We start from the raw sequence: 24527 nt of genomic DNA on the forward strand, positions 1-24527 counted from the left end.
AAACCTCTCACCACCAACAACGCCATCATGGCGCCCCCCCGCACGAACCCCCTCAAGGAAGCCCGCTCCTGCCTCACCCTCTTCACTCACTCCCGCTCCACCCGCTGGCCCTCCCGCACCGGCCTCGCAACCGACATCCTCCTCTTCCTCTCTATCCTCTTCGCGGTCGCGCAACTCGGCTTGTGCGTCGCCATGGCCCATCGTCTACTCACCTCTCCCCAAAGCGAAGTCGACTGCTTGAATGTAGATGCCGGTAGCAACTTTGACTTCACCAAGTACGGGATATACGGGGATACGTATGGGATTGTGTTGACTAGCGACGTGAAGACGTTGCCGGTGCTGTATGCGAATGTGGATCGCGAGAAGTTCTGGCATGGAATGGATGTTGGGATTAACAGTACGGACCCGGGGCTGACGGGGCCCGAGTATCTTAGTGGGAAAGAGAGGGGAGGGGTCTTGTAAGTTTTGTCTTTCTGTCGTACTATCCCATGTATGAAGACATGCTAACCAACATCCTCGCAGCACGATCATAGCAATCCTGATCTTCAACCCGCTTCTCCTAGTCGTCGATCTCCTCCTCCTCCTTCGGAGCCACTACCGCTCCGCACGCATCTCCAACCGTGCCGGCATGCTCTGGTCTACCTGCCTCGCCATCTACTTCGTGCTGGTCGCTTTGGGCACTGTTTGGATGAATACTTTCCCCAGTAGCAAGATCGATTATAGGTTGGAGCACACTGTGGCTCTCACTAGGGATTCGTGTTGGCAATACGATAAGACGATGTATACGTTGGATAGGTGGAGTCGATGGGCGAAGGGGATTGAACGGGGTTGTGAGGTTTTGGGCTTGTTGGGAGCGGTTTGGTAAGTTTTACGATGATGAATGGATGGTGATGTTTGGGAAATAAGCTAATCAGTATAACAACAGCATGGCTATCTACTTCGGCTTCGCGCTCGCTGCTGCATACATCAACCGCAAGACAGACGCGCAACAGTCCATGCGACTAGACGATCTCAGCGGCGCTTCTTCCCTTACTCCGGCCCAACAAAACCTTCGCGACTTCCCTTCTTCGAGTCTCGGTGCTCATGCTACGCCTGTTCCGCTGAACAACTTCGGTCTCACATTCATCGATGGTACTCCAGGCCAGCAGCCGAAGACCGCGACATCACGAGCGTCGCCCGAGGACCTAGAAGCGCATACAAATCCGTTCACGGATCCGGCGAATCTGATCAGGGATGGAGATGTTGTGCCGCCAGAGCCGGCAAGACAATGGAGATAGACGGGTGTGACAAAGGTGCCAGGAGGTGTACCGGCAGTATGGATCGGTATTTACCACTTTCCCGGTATTCGTCTATATCCGTCGTTGCCTCGGTATTCTGTAGCTGACACTTCCATGGCATATTGAACATCTCGCTAGCTACTTAATTAACGATTCACGATATTTACTTCCTCTTACAATCGACTATACTCATGTCTTTGCTAACGACTAGATCAGCTGCTCAACTTGCCATCCCAAAACGGACATGAAAGAGACTCGGACAATGATGGTGTCGTCCGATACTCGACAAAGGGCGTTGCTATCTACCTTGGTGTCTTTGTTCGTCGCATGCCGTCCTCTTTTCAAGCATCTTCGGCTTTGTTCGAAGAACTCGAGGAAGATGCTACATATCAGGCATATACGTCCGCGGGATCTATGACACTCGTTGATTTCATCAAAAGGACACCACAAATAAAGCTTTCGTAAAATGACAGGCACTCCAGAAGAAACCGCCAACGGCTCGACAGAAGTTGATGATATTCAAGGCACACCAGCGGTCGAGTCTACTGGCAACGATGAAGGCACACAAACAGACACACCAAAGTCTGACGACCAACTTATCGAGGATTGGCTAGGCACTAGTCTAGTCGAACTCAAGAATGAGCATGGCTACACTCGCGAGATCGGAGTCCGGGAATACTTGGACATCACAACTACAAGAGGCGATAACCCTGCTTGCTGGCTCGAGGCTGGTAGTCTTGATGTTGCCTTCGCTCTATTGACTGCGCAAAAAAGGGGGGGAAACGTTTGCGCACTCCCAATTTACCAGGGTTGGGATTTGTTTAATTTGGGTAACGGAAATTGCACCATGGAGGACTTGCTCAAAGATGTTACCATTGAGCCGACACTAAAAGATTCAAAGCGTTATATTGTAGTGCCTGTCAATGACGGGCCATTAACAACTAAGGAGCAACGCGCATGGTATAAGGAGAAAGCGAGAAAAGCAGAGGAAGCTAAAGAAGCTAAGGCAGCTCGAGAAGCAGGTACTCAAGGAGTCGAAGAAGGCGAGGTGATGGAAGAAGAAGAGGAGCTTGCCGAAGGTCCTCCAGTTATCGGCAATCACTGGGGTCTCTTAGTCGTCGATAAAGAATCAAAGACAGCACGCTGGATCGATGGCAACATCAGACTGGTCACCATCAACGGAAAGAGAGAGCGGCTTCCCCCCGACATGTCTAGAGCGGCAACAGTCGCCGGCAAAATTCTCTGTGCCATCGAGCAGGTTCTCGGGCCTGAGCGAGGAATGTACAATGCAAAAACCGCCAAATATGTTCCGCACCAGTTCGATGACAACAGCTTTCAGGCCGATGGTGGAGCGTGCGGCCCGTACGTCGTTGCCTTTCTCGAATATCTGTACAAAGACTCGTCGCCCTACTTACGCCATCTGGGTGCTGCTTTCCGGAGGCGGAATAAGACACGACATTGTAACGACTTGGCCTTTGATTCTCTGTACACAAGAGTGGAGATGCAGAAGATCATACAGAATAAGAGTGAGGAAGATGCCAAAGCTGGTGAGCTTTCGTTGAAGATGACACCGGATGTCTTTCGCATTCTGAACCCCAAGGTCGTTGCGCCTTGGGTGGCAACCGCTTGGCGGGATCGAATAGGCAAGCCAGATACGCCGAGGTTGTTCGATAAGTACGTATTCCGTAAACATGCGGCTAGAGGTAATAGGCATGGCGGTGGCGGCGGTAGCGGTGGTGGCAGCGGTGGTGGTAGTGGTGGTGGCAGAGGATCCCGTCCCGGTGGTGGTAACGGGGGAAGACGCCCAACTCCTCCTCCCGAAAAGAATGTTTGGGATACAGACGATGACGATGAAGACGACAATTACATCTACGATTTGAACGATCCGCAAAACACCCAAACATACAAAAACATACTTCGCGCACGCATTCGAGAGCATCCTCGTCATTATGGAGGTTGCACAACAAAGGAAGAGGCCTATAGACTAGCCTGGAGGACGATGAAGGATGAGGATAAGAAGGCAGCGGAAGAGGCAGCGGCTGCACGCGCTGCAACTGGCAATCCTCGAGCAGGCGGTGACCCTCCACCAGGCGATGATCCTCCACCAGCCACTAGCAATCCACCGCATCGCTCTTACCTCCCTCTGCTCAACCGCCCCGACACAATCACCGATATTCCCGCAGACTTCGCCGACGAGCAAGCAGTACCCTCCGAGCAAATCAAGCTATGGCGAGAAAGCAATCTCGAACTTATCGAACGATGTCCGCTCGGTAACAAAGCCACAGAAGACGGTATCTCAATGAGGGCAATACTGCAGGTTCTTTCCGGCGCTACATTCACCGACGAGTCTGACGATCGCTTAACCAATATATGGCTCAAGGACTCCGATCTCTTCACCGACGAGGATCGCAAGACCTTGACTGAAATCCCGAATATCATCGGAGAGAGAATGAAGGAGAGGTATGAGGTCTTCAACGAAAGACAGCCGGCAGCTGCCAAGCGATCCCGCGGTGGCGAAGATAACATGGGTGGCCACAAGAAGGCGAAGATGGCGGAAGACGACATCATGGATTTAAGTGACTCAGACGACTTGGACTTGGACTTCGATGAAGAGCCCGAAGAAAGCAATTCTGCTGCGGCATCCGATTAGCCACCTACTCCCGGTGCTAAGCAAACCAAGCGTCCATCCCCAGACTTTCTCAAAATGCCAGACTCTGATATCATTCTCTGGGCTAGGAAACTTCCGTCCGACGTGAAAGACTCACTGCTCGACGATATTGGAGAGAAGTTGATATGGCCAAATCGGGCACGTGTCTATCTCGAGCGCATTTACAAGAAGACGTTTCAGACCTGGGCTGCTGAGGACCCCTTGACTACTCAGAGCTTGAAAGGTTTTAATCAATGGAGGAGATTGGGTACTTTTGCAGGCGTGTACACGAATAAGACTCCAGCAGGTCTGAGGAAGTTCTTGGTAGATGTATTGTTGGCGAATGAGAGGAAGGAAGGCGATGGGAAAGAAAAGACGGTGGTGAAGATTGATTTGCCGGATTATAGTGATGATAGGGAGAAGTGGCCGAAAGAGTGGAAGTAGGAGATGCGAGGAATAGAGCAGATCGTTTATTCATCGTGTTATTGCGAACGGAGAGATTTGTACAATAGCTCATGTTTCGATACATCCAAGCAAAGTTCAATGAATGCTAAACTTTATCGTTCTGTTCTTGATCTCCGTCTCGCCCATACCTGCGAACATCTCACCTTCCATGTGCCCATGTGCATAACAGGGTCCGACAAGCTTGACATGATAAGTGCTATCGGTTTTCGATCTGTCGTCGTCGACTACTCTCAAGATCACAGGTACAGAGGAACCATACAAGATACTAACAAAATCTCGATGTTGAGAATCCATAAGCTCTGGTCCTAGCCCCACAATGTTTTCCAACGCCCTGTTTTGAGCTACCGTGAGACCAACAACCCGATCGGGACGTTTGCAACGGAAGATTTTCCGATTAGCGGTCGCCTCTTGTACGCGCTTGAGATAGTCGACTAATGTGTTTGGCTGCGAAGAATCGGCTATTAGAGCTCGTGAATTTAGATCGCCGAGGTCGTTGAGCTGGGTGAGTGCCAAGGCGCAAACGCGTCGATACCAGGTAGGAGCTACCTTCGAATCCGGATTACGATTTGCAACTAGGGTTCTCCAGAGCTGATCATCGATGCCCTTGTCTAAAGTGCCACGCCAACCAAGCATTCTTAGCAAATTGTCTTTGAGGTACCCTCTATGGACAGGAAAGTCGGAGATCAACTCTACTATCCCTAATGCCATGCCATCGAGCTGGATGATGTTTTGCATGATTGGTGGTATTGTATGTCCATAGAAAGTAACACCATGAGATGCGTGATAGATCGGAGAGCCCACGGGCCCGAGGAGGCTTGCCGAACGAGTCCGAGGCCTGAGAGGAAGGCGGCGACCTTCGTCAACTACTGCTGCTAGTCCAATCCAGCTGGGAACAAACTTTGCCCTGTACGCATCCCAACTAGCCCCCTGTTGGTGCGGCCAACTAACCCATTGACGGCAAAGCACATCCAGAGAATTTGATCCGGTGATGCTATAACAGATGAAGTCCTTGAAGATATCGACCGGATTCCTGGAGTAATCTGAAGTAAGAACATGCTGCACTTGAGACTCGGATGAAGTGTTAGTGACATTGTGCATGTCACTTGCTAGGTATAGCAAAGCGTAGACAGTATCACGGACTTCTGATACCGCGAAAGACGAGGCTGTCAGCACCAAAGACTCTAGAGACATCAGTCTTGAGGCAATGGTCGAATCTGGGGACCTCTGAAACACATTTCGCGAAAATCGCATGAGCTCGACCGCCTCTGAGGTGTAGATATGATCGAATTCGGAAAGGTTCTGCTTGTAGAATGTTGAATCGCAATATCGGGCTCGCATCTGCTCGAGATGATCCGAGTATAGCTCCACTGCATCTGCAAAATCCAACCAGCTCAGAATCTTATCTGCGATGCGAACAGACAGTCGTCTTGCACAGGCAACTTCCTGAATCACCCATCTGCGCCTAAACCAAGGTCGCTGTAGAATGCGACCGAAAGCTATCCAACGATAGCAGAAAAGATCCTTATCATGTCGTGCTCCTCGTAGGTTGAGGTTAAGCTCCTTGAGATTGAGGATGTCCGGTATCAGGCAAACCGCTTCCTCAACGTCTCCCGGCTTGTCGTCGACTCCAAGCCAGGCGATTACATTCCATGCACTGGAGTAAATAGAAGGCATCTTTGGAATTTGCTGACTCTTCTCCTCCTGGTTTGTTTGCTCGATGCACAGGTAGTCCACCCAAAGCCATAGATATTCGTCTGTGAGACGAATATGTTTCAGCGCCTGGTAGAGGTTTTTGCGGATGGGATACGTCAGATGTTGCGTCGGCGCTGTAGAAGATCCCCCGGATACTTTAGCAAGGTCATTCAAGAGGAGTTTGCATGAGGGCGGATCGTTGCCCCACGCATAAGAAAGTGCCTGGAATTCGTGTACTATTGCCGTGATTTTCTCCATAGGAACGACCTTCAAGGAGCACTGCAAGGGACTGTGGAAATAACCAGGTGTAATCCGGAGAAGCCGAATCTCATTATCACAGAGTGGTGCGTACTGATAGGTTTCACAGTCTGTCGTAGGTTTAGGATCTGGAAAGGTTTTCCCATAAAGGACAGTGTTTGCGTCAACGACGGGCAACGGCGGTGTGAATTCCAGAGCACGAGGCAGATAATCTGAAACCCCCAGGACCGGCGTTGGAATTGGCGAGTCACCATGATAGAAACTGTGAGCTGGCGACTGTGACCGTGTTCTCTCGTTGTCTGAATAGTGACCGGGTGTCTCAGGAGATTCGTCCATTTGATCCATGAGCGCTTCCTTCATTGAGAGATGCGCTACTTCGGTGCTGATTTGAGGTTGTCTTGTGTTGGTGTATCCTACAGCGGCAGAGTTGGTAACAGTGGTGAAGCCGTCATGAATATCATCTTTCCGCAATGCCGCATTGCAATCGATACAGGGCGTTGTAATGTTCGGGGCAAGGCCTGCCCTGACTTCCTCGAGGCATCGTTCACAAGTGTCTGAAGTTTGTCGTCTTGCCTTAGTCGCCCTTTTCCGAGCCTCTCCTCGGTCGCACTCCCCCTCCAGTTCGATGCAGTTGGTACATCGGCCTTCAGAATCATTGGGGGTTGGGGAGCATCGCGCCGATGTTGGTCGACAGTGATTGCATGTCGAATCTGCCCGGTGGCGTTTTCGTCCCCTCGTCTCATGCGCAAACGACGGTGAAGGACCCATTGGTTCAGGCATAGTCAGCGTGGTATATCCACGTCTATCGAAAGCGATACTCAAGTACAGGCAATGAACACAATCAGGCTGCAGTTTCGAGTTGACAGGGCAGTTTAAGTAAGCGCCAAGATCATCTCGTGACGCATGCACGCAGGTTCGGTATAGCGGTCATTTCGCTCAACTCTACGCCGGGTTGAAATGTTGGAACTCGCCGCTTGCAAGGCTCCATCTTTGACGTGAAAATCTTTAGTGATACAACCTAGCGGTCAATCTCTATTATTTGAATTAATGACGGCTGAAGGAATTTCGGGTAGGCAGACGTCATTCTGTCCTGAGCATCACATCGCGAGACAACGCCATCGTGATTCAGTATCTCGAGAGATGACCATAGCTGTTGTGTCATTTTTAGTTGTATTAGGATGCTTCTCTGCCTCACCACCCGGATAGGTCTCCCAAAGTGGTACAGTGGAAACGAGGCTGTGTATGCGCCTGAAAATCGTCAGAATTTGTCTCGCTGTCATAAAAATGCAATAGGTCGGTTATCCGTACTGTGTCTGTGGTGTCACTTATGAGGTAATGTAGATTATGGAGGACAGGATGTCGTGCCTCATGAAGTTCGCTTCTCGACAGTCGAAATTTTGGGTATCACGTCTTGAAGTTGCTCTCGATCTTTCTCGGTTGGGGTAAGGCCAAATTTCTCCTCAGCCTTGTCGGATATGTAGAGGCCAGCGCCCGCGTACGCCATGACGCCCACGCCAATGATCATGCGCGTCTTGGGCGGTATGTTTTTGAACCACCTATCTCAATGTTAGTGGTAGGAACGTAGATAGTCAGGGTGCGCACGTACTGCCAGACAGCCATGTCGAGATTGAGAAGGTGCACACGCGTTGGTGTCGCAAAGTTCGCGATGACGACGCTGAGGGCTCAGCGCCAAGCCTGGAGCAACTCTCAGACTCGAGCGCGACACGACGTCAGCGCTCACATGTGTAAACTCGTCTCGTACATTCATTCATTCGCATTGGATACCGTTCTTTCATTCACCACACAATAGTCGTCCCGTTCGAGCCAAGCATGGTCTCATAGCTTGGAATCTTGAACATCGATCGCCGCACCTCCGCACCCGCTCCGCACCCTGAGACCACCTGGGCAGATGTGCGCGCTATTACCACCCGCCTCTTGAGCGCCTCCGCCAGCACCATAAGGCCTCTACCACTCTTTAACTATGCCCGGCTTCCGCCGCTGGGGCAAGTCCAAATTCGAGCGGAATCCCGAGTCGTCGTTCAAGCTCCTCGCGGCCATCATCGTCATCACCCTGTACCTCCTCATCAAGGAGTTCCAGAACCCGACTGTTCGAGAGAGGGACATACCGAAGTTCGGCGCACAGATACAACATGCGGATTGGAATGGGACTGGCAAGGCGGATGAGGCACGAGCGAAGAGCGTGCGAGATGCCATGAAATATACCTTTTGGAAGTACAGGGAGAACGCCTGGGGCTGCGATGACATCCTGCCTGTTTCGGGAGGCAACTCGTCATCTAGGAATGGGTGGGGAGCTTTCATCGTGGACTCAGCGAGCACATTGGCACTCATGGGGCTATGGGACGAGCTGGCGCATTCTCTCGAGCACATACTCGCTATCGACTTCAACGAAGCGAAGGACCTCGTCGACCCATTCGAGACCACCATACGATACTTGGGCGGGCTTCTGTCTATTGTGGACATGTATGACACCGGGCTCATTCCGGAAGACGTACTGAGCGAAGAGGCACGCGATCTTGTACTCGAGCATGCTGTCACCCTAGCGGGGAAGCTTGCTCCAGCATATGACACCCCCACAGGCATGCCATGGCCTCGAGTCGACTTTGAAACAGAGCAGGGAGAGCCAGATCCTTCCTTCGTGTTCAGCGACGACCCAACCAAACACGGCTACGACCAACACCCCGCTATAGGCCCTGCGCGAACTGGCTCTTCAATCCTCGAAAACCGCGTCTTGACCAGATTGACTGGCAACCTAACATACACGCAGAACTCGACGAACGCGTGGGCGCCACTTGTATGGTCGAAGTGGAAGACACCGTGGCCAGGCATGGTTGACGCGCCTGTCGACATCATGACAGGAGAGCCAGTGGGCCGCCAGAGGCACTGGGATGGTGGACACGATTCATACTACGAATATCTCGTCAAGATGACGCTCCTAGCACCACCAACAGATCCCCATCTTGGCACATACAAACACCGCTTCACAGATGCGGCGTACTCCTTACGCAAACACCTCAGTTCCCGATCCGCACCAGCGCCTGATAATTACATGCAGCACCTCTACATCGGCCGATACAACAAGGAATATGAAAACCAGCAAGGACATCTCGCTTGCTTCGCACCCGGTACCATCCTCCTCGCATCCAGACTCTACGAAGAACCCTACCTCCGTACCTTTGCGCTCGCGCTCCTCGAAGGCTGCCGCCACTCGTATACCTCCACACCCACCAAGATCGGTCCAGAGACATGGGCATGGATACCCAAATTCGGATACGACGACCCGCTATTTGTCCCCGAGACCGCCCGTCAAGAGCGCGAAGCGATGGCTAGCGGTATCTGGGCACTAGAACCAGCATACAAAGGCCGGCCCGAGTATGTGGAAAGTCTGTTCTACGCATGGCGCATAACGGGCGACAAACGGTATCGCGAATGGGCATGGGAAGCTTTTTCCGCTATGGAAAAGCATTGCAAAGCGCCGTTCGGATACGCACAACTGGCTGATGTGTACGATACAAAGTCAAAGGGCGAGGATAAATGGGTTGATATGCAAGAGAGCTTCTGGGCTGCGGAAACGTTGAAGTATCTTTGGCTTACGTTTTCGGATGTCGAGGTTGCGAGTTTGGATAGCTGGGTGTTTAGCACTGAGGGGCATCCGTTTCGTATGATGCGGTGAGGGGGTCGTCATGACACGGCCATGCATGAAAGCAGAGAAAACATGATCTTACATTAAAGAGAAGGACAACATAACGACGAGAAAGGCTCATGAGAGCCCACCACATGTCGCAAGCACAGTGGAGAGGCACAAGGCTGGCTACCCAGCAACGGCGCAAAGATACCCAAAATCAAATTCGCTTCAACAACAAAACGAGAGCCATTACACTACTTCTTCGCTCCCTACCATCTCCGTCGTTCATCAAATTTCATCGCTCACAGCACTTAGCTTCCTGCACCACTAGCCCCGCCACTGTGTCCACCATCATGCCCTCCACTATCACCACCGTGTCCATGACTATGGCCCTGGTTATGATCATGACTATGCTCATTATCATGCCCATTACTACCTCCACCTCCGTCACCACCTCCATCGCCCCCTACATCTGTAGCATCAGACACTCTATTGCTTTTATACACACTCCCTGATGCACCTCTATACACCCCGCTACTACCGCGGTTATACCTCAGCTTACTGGCATCCGTGTACGTGGGTGGATCGTAGATCGGACTTCTTCGGGATGGTCGTGGGTCGTTAGTGGCGTTAGGATTGATGGCATCAGGGTGGGGTATAGAGAAGGGGTTAGTGGTGGGGGCAGTGATGGGTTTGGGGGTTGATGGTATGCAGCCCATGGTGTTGTGTTTTGGTAGGTCTTGGTGAGCTTGAAGGTTGTAGCGGCTGGGAAGTGGGAAGTGGGTAGTGTTTGAGCATGGAGGAGGGTTGGTAGGGGCGTTTGCTATGAGTCTAGGAGGAGGACATGTGGAGAGTGGCGTGGCAGTAACGAACGGAGAGTGATGGTCAGTCGCTGAATGTTGGGAAAAGGTGAAGTGGTGTCTTTGATATGCGGTTAACGGAAGCGCGCTCTATGCAATCTATCCTCATCGCTACAGCTTGCTGTCGTAGTGAGGTATGTTATTCAATTTTCCCCAGAGACTCAAGATCACGTGTCACTTCTCTTGCGTACCTAGGTACCTAGGTATCCACTGTAACCTAGATACCGTTCTACCATGAAGCCAATGATATCTTTTTCTTTTTGCAGAAATTCAGCAATCCGGTTTCTCATCTTCTATCCATGAGACGAAACAGGGAAATACGACATACGCTCTAACTAATCCTCTACCATCTCGCGTACGGCTTGTCGTCAACCCAGATCTGCTCACTCCTCATAAGATAAGATTAGCTCGCTCCGATCAGCCCAGTTCGTTCCACTTGGTGATTCTGGTACTGCACCCGAAGTTCAGCAGTTTGGTTGAACTGCTGAGGGGTAATTTAGAGGGATGCTACTGTAGGCTTAGCAAGCGCAGATCGACAGGATCGTCATGCGCGATCCAGATGTCATCTTTTGTGCTGTGTAAACATGTTGCTCACGCTCTATATTTGAAGATAGGGAGCAGTAAGTTGGATCGAAATGGTGTTGCACTTCGTGATCTCCGCCACGTGCGGCACAAGAGGCAAAGCACCAACACCATACTACACCATATCGTCAAACAGTACGTCTCTATGCGCATACGAGTGACCCAATAACAGACGCACGATGTTCAGTAACGAACCAGGGTCTTGACGATCGACGCCATGGTACATAGAGAGCTTGGGAGATGGTCGGGTAACGCTCGACGCGACTCCGGCAGGCTCTCGACCCGAGTAAAAGCAAGTGTAGCATACGTACTTGGACGGCAACGTACTTCGGTACTCATCGATGGGACTAGTCAAGATTAGAAGGAGGTGCATGTTGTAGTCTGTCGCTGAGGAAGTGGGGAAATGCAGGTACGAAAAGATAATGCGACGGGCCGATAAAGACGACTACACGGCAGCTTGTTTGACTAAACCACGTAACGTCAGCTGTATGCTGTATTCATTCGCCGCCTTGCTGGAATTCCTTCTGGTCTAGACGTCACTTTCATTTCGCCCTGCTAGAATTTTCAGCTGCGTAGGTTTGGATTGGTGTGGGTATGTCTGCCGGACCTGTTTGCCAAAAGGAATGTAGAGAAGCAAAGAGCACTCTTCATGCAGAACAACTCTAGTTGCAGTAGCAAGTAATAGTCTGCGCCTCAGTGGCGAAGTTCGTCAGGAGTTCGCAGCAGAAGCAATAACTAGTGGTATGCAGGTTGTTTTCCCAGACGTCTCGATGCGATGACCAAATTGGATACGCTGGATACGCGGATAGCAGCCGCGGAGTGAATTCTTGGTGACGAGGTTAGAAAAAGAGAAGCATAGTAGTGAGGTTTTCTGGTGGGTAAAAAATTGCAAAAAAAGACAAAAAACATACAACAGCGGGGATTCCCCGGTGGTCACCCACCCGAGTACTAATCCGCCGGTATCTTGCTTAAGTACCGCTGAGCGAACGGGAAGCGCTGTGTCTCAAGATCCTATGGTCGTATGTGAAAGAAATGGTGTTGTGGCGCTATTATATTGTCGGCATTCGAGAAATTCGACAGAAGCAACTGCGGTGGCTGTTGCGATCGCGCCAGAGTGCATTGGAAAACCAGAACTTGCAGTACTAATAGAGCCAGCACCGTACCTGCGAGATACTTCCCTTGTATATAAGACCGCGTGTCGTTGCAATGACATGCATGCAACCTACCAGGATCGTTGACATGGGTAGCCGATCAATGTCACCGAAGCTTCCTTCGGATACGCCCCGTTCCTTCGGCAGGATCCCGAGCACCAGAACCTGGGGTAGGAACATGCTAGTTGCTAGATCGATGACGACAAATCGGGTGTTTTGGAAGGGAGCCATGTGCAGTGAAGGACGTTTCGCAAGAGGCAACGCTGTCGGCTGGTGGCGTGGACAGTGGCGTCGGGAAACTTCGCTTTAGCCGTGAGTGAAATCCGCTCGTGTAATATGGGATGCTGTATGGCTGCAGGTGTCGCTGCACTAGCAGTGTCGTGTAAACGCTTCCGTTACGGCGGAGGTGTACCTGCGCAAGCTACAGCCCTGAGATGGTTCACGGTATCCTGTGGCTGCGCTTGAGGACAGCGGTGAGCGAGAGCATACTGTGCTTTAGCAAGCTTGATATATCAGCCGTTGCTACTTTACTGCCATGTCATTGCTGATTCTTCCTCTTGAGAAGGTAGCGGACAAACAACGACGACCGCGTACTAACTTCGCGCGGGAACTACCTTGGAACTACCTTGAAATTACCTTGGAACTACCGTCTCTCTAGTGGATATAGGCTGCGGGGTCAGATTGTGCATGGTTGCAGACTACTAAATTGTTGAGTTGATATTGTCGTCATATGTAAGGGCACACCTCTGAGATGGCAGAGTACTGAAGCATCAGCAGCACTCCAAGAGATAACTGATGCGACCGCGTCGCTTTGAAGAGATGCTCAGATTGCAGGCGCGAACAAAGCCTTGCTGCACTCATCAGCCGCAGTCAATAGCCGTGAGTAACACCCGGCATGGCACATGTCCTAACCGAACATCGAAGGAACCGCTTTAGACGTGAGCGTGCGGGTGAGCATGTCCGCATCACTTCGTGCATCTTCTCATGCGAGTCGTGTATACTGCCCCTAACACGACGTCAGCGCCTCTATTCGATCACGTGCACTTCGCAATAACTTACAGAAGTGACTAGCAAATGTGGGGAGTGCTGTCAATCCCCTTGTCGAGAATGGCAAGCGGATGAGGGGCGTAGATATGGCATCAGCCCATGTCGAAAATCAAGCTTTGGATCTAGGGTCCAGGTCGCTAAGGTGAGCCCATTGAAGCAAGGCGCCTTCAGTAGTCGCCGTTCACCTACCACTACACGCCCAATGCTGTTCCGTTTCTCGTGGCAGCCACAGCAGAGAACTCTTTCGACCCCTGCATCTCGATTGCAATTGCAAACTGTGCTTCCGTCGGATCGTCACCGGTGTAGTAATCCACGAATGGCTGTCCGGATCCGGTTAACCACGCCGCAAGCTCAACCGCAACTCAACCGCATCCCGTTATCTTGGAGAGCCTTGTCTAAAATTGGCTTTATAGTTCGGTCACTTCCGTAAACAGCCATGATCGGGACATACCGATGACTCGGAAAGTTGTTGCTTTTGCAGCCAAAATGTGAGGTGCAGCATCTCGGGTCCAGCGCCTTGGTAACCTGGGCTTAACCCCTGTTTGTAGGGTCTTGACAATGACGCCCAAGGTCACTGTACTTGCACGTCTTCCTTTTCATCTGATCCTTCAATAACCGGGAAGAGTACCCGCAGCCGTCGAACCGGTGACCCGTTTGATATACCAGGACTAAAAAGCACAAGAGACCGCGACTGCGCCGAGCGGACCAGTAGACAGTTCTCCCGGTGAACGTCTGACACTGACTTTGAAAAACAAAACAAGGCAGAATTATGTCTCTGCCAACCCTGAGTCGTGCATGCGCGCAGCACTAATGCAATCGTGGTGTGAAGATGCTGCATTAGCGTGCTGGGTGAGGCTGCTCTTTCGCATCCGTACCCGCGATGTCGAATGCGAAGTTCAGCGGCCATTACTGGAAATAGAGGTATTCCGAGCCCCACAAAAGTCCACATGATCGTCATTCCGCACGCTCATCAGCACATGGCATGAGGAGGCATAGCGCCGAGCACACAGGTACCTCGCTCCCTTGACCCCGTTGAGCCCTGAATGAGGCAGTCGACGAGGCAGTCGACTCGTGGGCAGGGAGCCATCACAATCAGAGGCTGACGATGCCCAGCTGTCGGGTTCGCGATTCCTGGACGAAAATCATAATAGAAGCGCGGGCCCCCGCGGCAATGGCTCTTGATTGCGGAGCTTGGTATTCCGCTCAGCTTGCCCTGAGCCGCCACCAGCGCGAAGATGCTTTGCATGCCGGCCACTCTAGTAGCAGTTGTGCCAGTGACGTCGAAATATGTCCGGGGTGCTCGGTGAATCAAACGCGCGAAACCAGACAGAAGGTCCGGTAGGGTGGTTGATGGTATAGGTTAATTGGCGGATGCTTAAGCTCGTTGGCCGGCGCGCGTGAGACGACGCCATCAGTCGATCAGCACCATGCCGCTTCTGGTAATGATAGAGCCATGTATCAGAGGCAATCAGAGCAGACCACCGTGGCAATTGCGCGATTCCTGGAGGCCTGGCAGCAATAGCGGCTAGCTAGGCCATTGGCAATGTCCACAGCTGTTGACCTGGGCGAGTACACGTCCGCTCCAGCTGGGCCAGTCACTGTGATGGATTGGGATGATATGTACGTGAAGACGCGTCGCACACGGAATGTCTTTTGCGCGGAATAAGGTTTGTGTCGTGGGAACAGAAGCATGGCCAGCTGTCGCCCGAGTCCCACGTTCCACTCAGGCTCCGCACACGAACGCAACCTCCACGCGACTGAGGCTGATGACAGCTGCCCAAGCGGCTAGCAGGCAAAGCACGCTTCAGGGTGGAGCAAAGTGTCAAAGAGGTTGCTTTGCCGACGTGCAGTGGGTGGGAGCGAGAAGGGTGAGGATCCTCGGCAAAGCATCGTGGCCGCTTCCGAACTCGGCAGCGCACCAAGTGATTGCAGGCTAGCTCCTCAGGCCGACGTCCCGCCGTCCATCTCTCAACGCTCGCAACCAAAGCACCCCCATCGCTTCGCCAGTCGTGTGTCTATATCGGGCAGATTGGCTGGGAACCCACGTCCAACGCAAAACATCATACCCCCCTCATTAGCCTACCCGGCATCAGATCCGTTGATCAGCCGCCAATTTTCTTCTCCCACTCTCCTAGCGCAAGCCCTTCAATACCCCCGGTCCATTGGCACGCACTCCGACGAGACCTCGCACGACAGCTGCCGAATCGAACTTGACTTCTTGCCCTGCTCTGAACACTCCAAGTCCGTGTCCGCACCCGCTGTTTCTGCATCCGACTCCAGTTGCCCACCCTGATCCAACCCCCATGTACCTTGTCGCTCCCCAGAAAAGTATAGTTCCCATTCTAGTCTAGAACACCTCTGCTCCTATGGCCATTCCATGCCTGATGTAGGTACTGTGGACGCGCTATCATTTTACGTACAGCCTTCCGTACCCACGAACAGCGGCGGGCTTGCCGCTCGCTCCCCTTTTGGCCTTCCCAGCGGCCTCTGACACCTGGTGCGTGCTCCCCACTTCGTTATAACTAACATTGAAGCCCTGGCTCCACATGGCTCCCGTGGGTTGAATGATCGACTCTCCCTGAGTAGATTTGTTCTTGCCTTTGAGCCCTGGATTCCTACAAGACGACACCATCACTTTCATCTTTAACCCAGTCGCCCGTGAAGCTTGACTGCCTCGTCACTGGCGCCCCGCAGGATTCAACCATTCAGATCGGCACTGCTGCGAGGTTAATCGATCTTGGCTCCGTACCCGCTTCCAAGCGGACCAACATCAGCCCGCCGATCTTGTGCCCCCATTCCTCAGGATCGAAGATTACTCAGGTATGTCATCCCAGTCTTACCTCCCTTATATGGCCTTGTAGCTTCGTACTAAGTGCTACAGACTCGCTTGTTGTTACCTCTATCTCTTTACTCGAATCCATGGACAGTATGGCGCCCGCCCCAATCTCGGGAGGCCCGGGCGATGTGTCACCAACAGGCCTCTCAGGGTCTGCTACCAACTCCAAGATGAGAAAGAGGACCAAAACCGGATGTCTCACCTGCCGAAAACGCCGCATAAAGTGTGGTGAAGAGAGACCTACTTGCAACAACTGCATCAAGTCCAAACGCCAGTGCGAGGGCTACAACCAACGAGTCATCTTCAAACCACCGATTGGCGACTGGCCGAATCACCCAGGCGTTGTCAGCACCATCCAATATCACACCTCCATGCTTCCTGGCACACGCAATCAATCATATCGAGGGCCCGAGCCAACTACCGGCATGCAAGAGGGCATGCTTGGTCCAATCCAGCCACGCCCGCACGGTAGCTTCGACTTCTCCCACATGGACGCGAACCAAACTTCAGGGCCTTTGGAACCCCCACAAGCTTACCCTGGAGTGACCCATGGCTACACACACGATCAGGCTTATCAACAGCCTCATCAACAACCTCTGCCATCACCTCTTCACCAACAGCCGCTTTCTTCGCCAAACCACCCTCCACATGGTCATACGCCTACCGCTTCATATTTCCCGCCCCCTCAGTCTATGCACACCAGCCCACAGACACAGTATAGGCACGATTCACACGGCACATTTCAACCGCCCATTCAATATACCCAGAGCGCGCCATATCCACCAGTCTCGGTTCCTTACAGCCACGAACCCGCTATGAAAGCCGCAGTCCCTCAGCCCCCGCCACACTATCCACAATCCTACCGGTCTGATAGCCAACAAGCCGAAGGTTCCTATCGGGACTATTCGAGTGTATCACCGCGAAGCGACCAGTATCCTCACTACACGGAAGCGCCACCGGGCATGCAAAGATATGATGGTCATCCGCATGCTCCCGTACACCCTCCGCAAGGAGGCCCCCCGAGCTTCAGCCACGTTGGAACTCACAATTACCCAGCAGCAGTTTCTCACGCTGACTTTAGTCACGCAAGCTATCCTCCTGTGCAGATGCCCATTCATGATATAACCCCAGATGTAAAGTATATGTCTCAGCCTGTCCTCGGTATGTCTCGTGTCTAGTTAAAACCTCATATACCCCAATGACTATCGTTATTCTCTTCGTGTCCCAACCCATTGTCAATCCATAAATTCGTGCATGTCTTCTAAGCCTGGGGTTCCTTAAGTCACCCCGGGTGCGACAGCACGCTCCTCTTTATTATCTGTACATGTCCGTGAATGTTTCCAGGCTGATCAGTGGTGAATACAGACCAACCTACCGCCGTATCACAAAAGCAAAGGCCTCAACCGCAACTTCTCCTCGGCGGATTCGATATCGACGACCACGTCAGTCCTACGCAGGTCCTTGACGAAGCTGCGATCGAAAACGAAGACGACGACTACTGGGACGTTCAATCAGACGAAGAGATGTTTGAAGCAGAAACAGTCGAGGATGAGCAGGCTCTGCTTGCGAGCAAGGAATTCAGCAACATCCGTCGCATACACCTTGAGAACTACAATGAGCTTGGAATCAGAAGATACGATGCGTTCTTATACGACGGGTTACTGTCGCACTATAGACCGGAGTATGCAGCAAGCCCCCTGCGCAATCCCAAGACTGCGAGGGTTTTCGCGCACTACATTCATGTGGTAAGTTTGACGGGATCGTTAGACTGTGATCTACCGAACTGGGCAGTGTTTACTAACATATCATAGACCGGACCTACACTGTCGATGTACGAACGAAATCCCCGAAACCCTACCCTCATCTTCGAAAGCACTACACACCCAGCTCAGCAAGGGCTCTGGACACATACATTACCTTTGAAGGCTCTAAGCCACCAAGGTCTTCTACACGCCATGCTAGCCCTTGCGAGCCTGCACATTGCGAGACTGCAAGGTGCTTCTATAACACCGTCATACAAACACTATGCATATTCACTTAAACGCCTCGTGCGCTCTCTCGGCAACCCTACAAAACGTCTATCAACAAACACACTAGCGACTTCCTTGCTCCTGGCCTTCTACGAAGTATGGACCGCAGAGCACGTAAAATGGGGAACACATCTCGTCGGTGCCCAGCGCCTGATCACCGAGCTCGACTTCCGGTCACTTACGCGTGAGTACAGACGAATGCGAGCAGCGCAAACTGCGATGGAACGGCAATTCCCACATCAGAATCCGGAGATGCTGTTTGATCAACGACAGTTCGACCAACGGCTCAAAGACAGCGCTTTGATGCCAGATCAAGGTCTTGTGAGCACGATAGTGGGGAAGAAAGTCAACTACGATGACTTTGGAATGGTGTTTGAAGATAATGGCGCAAGACACGACGCGCGGCAAAACATACCCGTGAAATTGGATCTGCAGAGCTACGAGACGCTTCAGGATATCTATTGGTCATATGCTAGGCATGATGTTTATCAGAGCATTGTGAGCGGCCATCGTCTTATGTAAGTAACTCCGGTCTAGATCTAGAACTTGCGACTGACATCAAGCAGTAACCCCTACCGCAAATGGTCCGATTGTCCTCCAAGAGCACCACTCGGTCGAACCGACGCCCTTTATGGCTCCCACGATCACATCATCCTCCTCCTAGGTCGCATCGCAGACTTTACAGTTCGAGACCGTACTCGCAAACTTCGACAGGTGGAAGCGGATGGTGGATGGCGACCTCGCCCGGGTATGCCTGGTTTTGGCAGTATGGGGCCACCTCCCGGCGGCCCACCTGGTCAACAACGGATGCATGCGGGTTCTGGAGGGCCTCCACCTCAGATGCAAGGTCCGCCGCTAGGATGGAAAGGACCTCCACCACCAGGATGGATAGGGCAAGGACCACCACAGCCACCACCTGGCTTTGGCCCACCACCCGGATCGACTGGAGGACCACCCCGAAGCCAACCACCACCCATGCCCAATTTCTACGGCATGGCGCCCTCCGCAGGCCCCGGCCCCATCCTCTCCAGCTACGAAAACCCAAACTACGAACGCTCACCCCCCACCCCCAACGTACCCAACCCCCAACACGCCGACCTACCGACCCTATACGAGAAAGCAGTTTCGGAATGGGAAACCATAATGGACGCCCACACATCCGTCTTACGAGTTCTAGAACAGAGCGAAGGCTTTGCTCCATTACCAGAAGACACCTACCCACCACCAGTACCAGGAACCCAGGCACAGGGCCGAGGAAATATGACGCCCTTCGGCCCAGCCATCCTCCACAGGAGCTACGACATATCCATCCTATGGGGCCTCGCCTACCTCTCCAAAATCATCCTTTTGAGATCCCACCCTGGCATGCCACCCGCCGCGCAAATGGCCGCCGGAGTCTGCGCCTCCGTCACAGCACCTTACTGCATGCTCATTGGCCGTATATGGGCTAGCGTCAGCATACCCGTTACATCAGACCTCTCCCCTTTCCTCGGCGCCGTGCTAACAGAATCAACACTCTCCCTTTTCTTCGCTGGAATCACGTTCCAGGACCCGCGACAGCGCGAGTGGCTTATTACCCGACTGCTCGAAACGGATAAGAAAACGGGGTGGGCGAGCGCGGGCATTATTGCTAAGGGGTGCGAGACGGCGTGGGAGAAGGCGGCGGAGATGGGGAGGGGGCCGCCGTATAAGAGGAGGACTAAGAAGGTGCAGCCTGTGGATAGGGAGGAGGTTGGGGTGGAGGCTGGACGGGAGGGTGTAAAAGGGAAGGAGAGGGAAGAGGGGAGGGTGCAGGAGATTGGTGAGACGAGGTTTGTGGTTAAGAGTCAGAGGCCGCCTTGGGCTATGAATTTGTTGGGGACGGAGGAGGATCTTAGGGTTGGGATGGAGAGGTTTGGACTTTGATGGGGAGGAGGGATGGGATGGGGTGGGATGGAGGAGAGAAAGAGACAGATTTGGGTGGGTGAATCGAGCCAAGAATACAAGAGGAGGAGAGGGCACACGGGAAGCAGATCGCGTAGCACCTGGTCAGGTACTCATCGAACGCGCCAGAAGCACAGAATTCCGAACCGATCAAGAACGCAAGGAACGAACATCGCCAGCTTTATCAGCATACCGCAAACCCGTCTCGAAAGACCACGCGCAGAGAACCCCTCTGCCCTTTCATCACCCGTTAGGGAAGAACAGGACCTACACGCCACACGCGCACCAAAACATACCAACTTCCCAAAACGAACAAAGCACGACATCGCCTCAATGTCTAGCCCTGCATCCGTTGATATCAGAGCATAGAACCCAACCCACGACAACGCCACGTCTCTTATCCGAAAGCTCTCACATACACCTCTTCCTGCGAGCAACATCCCGTCATCCAGCGAACTTGCCTTTCCCTTTCCTTTCCAGCGACACTCACACATCACGCCTAACGCAATAACGACTCATTAAGAACCCACACAACACAACACAACACAACACAATACAATACACCCATCATCTTAGAAAAGAACAAGAAACCTTGTCAGCATCGCGGAGGCTGAAACATCCGTCACTTTGAAGTTTAGAAAGCGTGGGAGGAAGTCTGAGGTTTGAGGGAAGTCTCTGGTACAGGACAGCCCATCGTCTGACACCGAAAATATACGTTATCTTGTTATCTTGTTATCTTGTTATCTTGTTGTCATGTTGTCAGGGCGATGGGCATATATAGTGTAGATAACCTTTGCATATAGAGACCACATTAGCGTACCAGATAAGGCATTCCGTGATCTGTCTGTTTTTGTTGACATCCATGGATCGGCCCCATCGGCTGGGAATACCAACCTAGTATTTACTAACACACAGACAGATCTTCCGAGGAAACATCGAGATTGAGTGCGAAAGGCATGCGAGCTTTGAATGAAACCGTAAATTTGTCTACATATGCCGCGCCCAAATGAAAGACCCCAAAATCGCGCCTGCTCGCTGAACATGAGTTTTTGATATCTTTGATGACTCGTGTTGCCGATGGGATGGATGGATGCCACCAAACGCCTCTCTTCCTTTCTTTGAAACACCCAGCAAGAATCATGTCGTGTGAAAGATCCAGATGAAACAAGGATTATGCTGCGTTGCCGTGTGATCTTAATTATGCCAAAAAAAACTCCGATATTGCGCCCAACCCCGTAAGTCGTCGCGTTCGCGCGACGGCTTCTTTGCCTCAACTACTGCCGTTTCCTCATCGTGTTTAGAAGAAGTAGTAAAGGAACCCTCCACCGGCAGTCATGAAGACACCGAACCACCACCATTGGTCAGCCCTGACGGCGCCGGTTGTTCGCGCGTAGATGACTTCGTGGTTCATGGGTAGTTCGCCGCGCTTGGAGTTCTTGGATGCGGCGGTTTGGGTGACGAGGGGGTTGAGAGTCGTGGTGGGGAGCATCTTGGGTGACTTCATGGCGAGGTAGAGAGGCATCATGGGGGCGCCGTCGGATTTGAAGAGCGTGATGCGCGGGGTGCCTACGTGGTACTGGTCTGAAGCGACGTATTCGTATTGCTGTAGGGAGAGGTTAGTATGGCACATTCGGGTGCTTGGCAGGTATCTCAACATACCTTGAACTTCTCGGTCGCGTTGTATCGGGTGTAGACGGCGGTCTTGTACTGGCACGGGTCGGAGTATAGTTGTCTGCCGTCCACCTTGATGGGCTTGAGGACGAGGCCGCCCTGTGCCGTTTTCTCGTAGCTTCCGTGTTGCCATTGGATTATGCCCTGGGGGCATTTGGGATTGGTGGCTGTAATGCTTGTCAGCGAACGCTCTGCTATTCTATGGTGTCTGTCCCGGTAGTGTTGGGGTGACTGCGGGCAACGTACGATTTGCGATTGCGCGATAGTATGCAGATTCAAAATGGCCATCCGCGGTAAAGGAGTAGCTGATGCCGGTGTGCTTGGGCTCGGTGAATTTCTCGTTGACAGGGTCGTAGAAGTCCTATGCGGGTGATTAGTCTTGTCTCCTCTGCGAACGTCGATAGAAGCGCATACAGGTCCGGTCATGGTCGAATTTGACTTGCTTGTCCATGTGCCGACGAGTTCTGCAGGAAGGGCAGCAGTTTGGGCTTGCGCATGCAGGACTGCGACTCCTGAGAGCAGTAGGGCGGCTATCCGTGACAACATGATGCGTGCGGTGTGTGGGTGTTGGCGTGAGAGAACGAGTGTGGACGGTCGGTGGTGTGCGGAAGCGAGCGTGGGTGCGCGAAGGCAGGAGGGCGTAGGGGTGGTGGATAGATGAGGCGGGCGTGGGTGGTTGTTGAGGGAGGATGTTTGGGAATGTTTGAGTGTCGCCGCCTCCTGGCTTGGGTCCAATCGACAGGGATCACGCGGCTACTTGCAGATCATCACCGGCCTCCGGTGGGCAAGCCCGACATCCTCGCCCGCACCCGCTGCGGATCTTTTAGCTGTTTGGGTCCTCCTTTGCTTTGCGACGACTCCCTATATATTTGCCGGTGCGATCAGGACATCTGTTGCTCTCTGCTGCAACCCATCTCAGTACCACAACACCAGATACGACATCCGGAGTACCGGCGCTATCTTTGTACACTTGGAACGCCGTTACGCTTGCAATCAAAAGACGCTATGGCCGCATCACTAGCAGCTGTCAAGAAGGAATTGCGATCCAAGATTAGGGATATCTTAAAAGGCCTTCCCGAAGCGGCTGCTGCTACGCAAAGTACGTCATGTTTTGGTCTTGTTGCCGCTTCTACTGATGCTCCCAAGCATCTAATGCAACCAAAACCCTCCTGTCCATGCCCGAGTACAAGGCGGCGCGCAGAATAAGCGTCTACCTGTCTATGCCGGGCGGTGAGATATCAACAAGCGAGATCGTGCGCAATGCGTTTGATGAGGGCAAGAAGGTTTTCATTCCCTACACCTATAAATTGGACGCACCCAAAGATGGCCAGCCAAAGTCCATCATGGACATGGTAGAGCTGCAGTCGATGAAAGACTTTGAATCCTTGGAACCCGACAAATGGGGTATTCCAACACCGAGCAAAGACTCCATATCGTCACGTGCAAACTGCTTTGGTGGTACCGGCATCACGAATGGAGAAACCGATGGTCTAAGTGCCGGCCTTGATCTGATCGTCATGCCGGGTATGGCTTTCGACTCGCAGTTCGGCCGGCTGGGCCACGGCAAAGGTTTCTACGACTATTTCTTGACGCGCTGTCACCAGATCTCGCGCATGCCTTTTCGCGGTAAGAACTACTGGTATTGTGTATTTGGAGGGCTAACTAACCAAGTTGAAGTTGGCCTCTCGTTAACAGAGCAGTTCCTGCCACCAAACGAGTCGGTTCCCATGGACGCCTCTGATTTCCGCCTGGACGCCTTGATCACTGGTGATGGCGAGCTCCGTCGCGTGGAGCCTTGATATCGTCCCACAAACTTTTGCATGAGATCGTCCGCACTACATGGCCCAGTCTTCCTCCCAGCCTGGCGTATGCGCCGTGTCCATTATATGTCTTTGCGACTGTGCGGGGGTGAGTTGGCGTTCGCGCTTATTGGAGTTGCTGGATGAGAGAGATGTTGTCGCCCTTCAACAGGATCTGGCCGACATTGCGCCTCTCCTCTGGTGTATCCTTCTTCGCGAGGGTGACTTCGATAGCGTCGTCGATAACGAGGTTCATGAATTCGTCGAAACCCTACACTACTATTAGCAGCAGTCATATCAGGTAGTTAGGCACTCGTACCCTCAGCTTTCCCTCAATGCGCATGCCCAGGTTCTCATACAGCCATACCGAGATGGTCGCCCGTGATTGCAGGAGCTTGAAGATGAAGTTGATAGGAGGAAGGAGAACTGCAAAGTTATTAGCTGCTGTCGCGGCGCATGCATGTGGGAGCTGTCGTACCCTTTCCTCCACCGCGGCCTGCACAAGTTAGCTAGTCGTCGTCAAACAGCGCAGATATACTGACCACCACGTCCAGTCATTGTGAAGATTTAAATGCGCGTCTCCGGTAGTTCTCGTAGTCGTAGGGGCGGAGTCGGGGCGCAATGTGGGGAGAGGCTCGGAGGAGAG

The 24527-nt window shown here is 52.6% G+C and overlaps 8 protein-coding genes across 8 annotated transcripts; 5 read left to right on the top strand and 3 right to left on the bottom strand.

Annotated features, from left to right (window-relative positions):
- Positions 1-27: 27 nt before the first annotated feature.
- Positions 28-1277, top strand: J4E87_009469 (uncharacterized protein; the record flags this gene model as incomplete). Its single annotated transcript, XM_049381045.1, has 3 exons — positions 28-458; positions 523-861; positions 926-1277. 3 exons carry the CDS (start codon positions 28-30, stop codon positions 1275-1277), a joined length of 1122 nt encoding a protein of 373 aa, XP_049229266.1.
- A 466-nt stretch (positions 1278-1743) lies between these two features.
- Positions 1744-3927, top strand: J4E87_009470 (uncharacterized protein; the record flags this gene model as incomplete). The annotated part of the gene is made up of 2 exons (XM_049381046.1): positions 1744-2951; positions 2988-3927. 2 exons carry the CDS (start codon positions 1744-1746, stop codon positions 3925-3927), a joined length of 2148 nt encoding a protein of 715 aa, XP_049229267.1.
- A 3778-nt stretch (positions 3928-7705) lies between these two features.
- On the bottom strand, positions 7706-7959 carry J4E87_009471 (uncharacterized protein; the record flags this gene model as incomplete). Its single annotated transcript, XM_049381047.1, has 2 exons — positions 7706-7895; positions 7946-7959. 2 exons carry the CDS (start codon positions 7957-7959, stop codon positions 7706-7708), a joined length of 204 nt encoding a protein of 67 aa, XP_049229268.1.
- Positions 7960-8320: 361 nt separating this feature from the next.
- J4E87_009472 (uncharacterized protein) lies at positions 8321-10030 on the top strand (the record flags this gene model as incomplete). The annotated part of the gene is made up of 1 exon (XM_049381048.1): positions 8321-10030. One exon carries the CDS (start codon positions 8321-8323, stop codon positions 10028-10030), a length of 1710 nt encoding a protein of 569 aa, XP_049229269.1.
- A 7534-nt stretch (positions 10031-17564) lies between these two features.
- J4E87_009473 (uncharacterized protein) lies at positions 17565-20393 on the top strand (the record flags this gene model as incomplete). Its single annotated transcript, XM_049381049.1, has 4 exons — positions 17565-17619; positions 17824-18203; positions 18270-19006; positions 19055-20393. 4 exons carry the CDS (start codon positions 17565-17567, stop codon positions 20391-20393), a joined length of 2511 nt encoding a protein of 836 aa, XP_049229270.1.
- A 1315-nt stretch (positions 20394-21708) lies between these two features.
- Positions 21709-22628, bottom strand: J4E87_009474 (uncharacterized protein; the record flags this gene model as incomplete). The annotated part of the gene is made up of 4 exons (XM_049381050.1): positions 21709-22014; positions 22071-22249; positions 22329-22443; positions 22497-22628. 4 exons carry the CDS (start codon positions 22626-22628, stop codon positions 21709-21711), a joined length of 732 nt encoding a protein of 243 aa, XP_049229271.1.
- Positions 22629-23087: 459 nt separating this feature from the next.
- J4E87_009475 (uncharacterized protein) lies at positions 23088-23881 on the top strand (the record flags this gene model as incomplete). The annotated part of the gene is made up of 2 exons (XM_049381051.1): positions 23088-23181; positions 23229-23881. The coding sequence occupies 2 exons, from the start codon at positions 23088-23090 to the stop codon at positions 23879-23881; spliced, it is 747 nt and encodes a 248-aa protein (XP_049229272.1).
- A 127-nt stretch (positions 23882-24008) lies between these two features.
- On the bottom strand, positions 24009-24439 carry J4E87_009476 (uncharacterized protein; the record flags this gene model as incomplete). Its single annotated transcript, XM_049381052.1, has 4 exons — positions 24009-24152; positions 24201-24307; positions 24360-24377; positions 24424-24439. The coding sequence occupies 4 exons, from the start codon at positions 24437-24439 to the stop codon at positions 24009-24011; spliced, it is 285 nt and encodes a 94-aa protein (XP_049229273.1).
- Between the last annotated feature and the right edge of the window lie 88 nt (positions 24440-24527).

This window comes from Alternaria ethzedia (assembly GCF_023757985.1).
Source record: "Alternaria ethzedia strain BMP 0044 chromosome Unknown scaffold_35, whole genome shotgun sequence".
NCBI classification, from domain to species: domain Eukaryota; kingdom Fungi; phylum Ascomycota; class Dothideomycetes; order Pleosporales; family Pleosporaceae; genus Alternaria; species Alternaria ethzedia.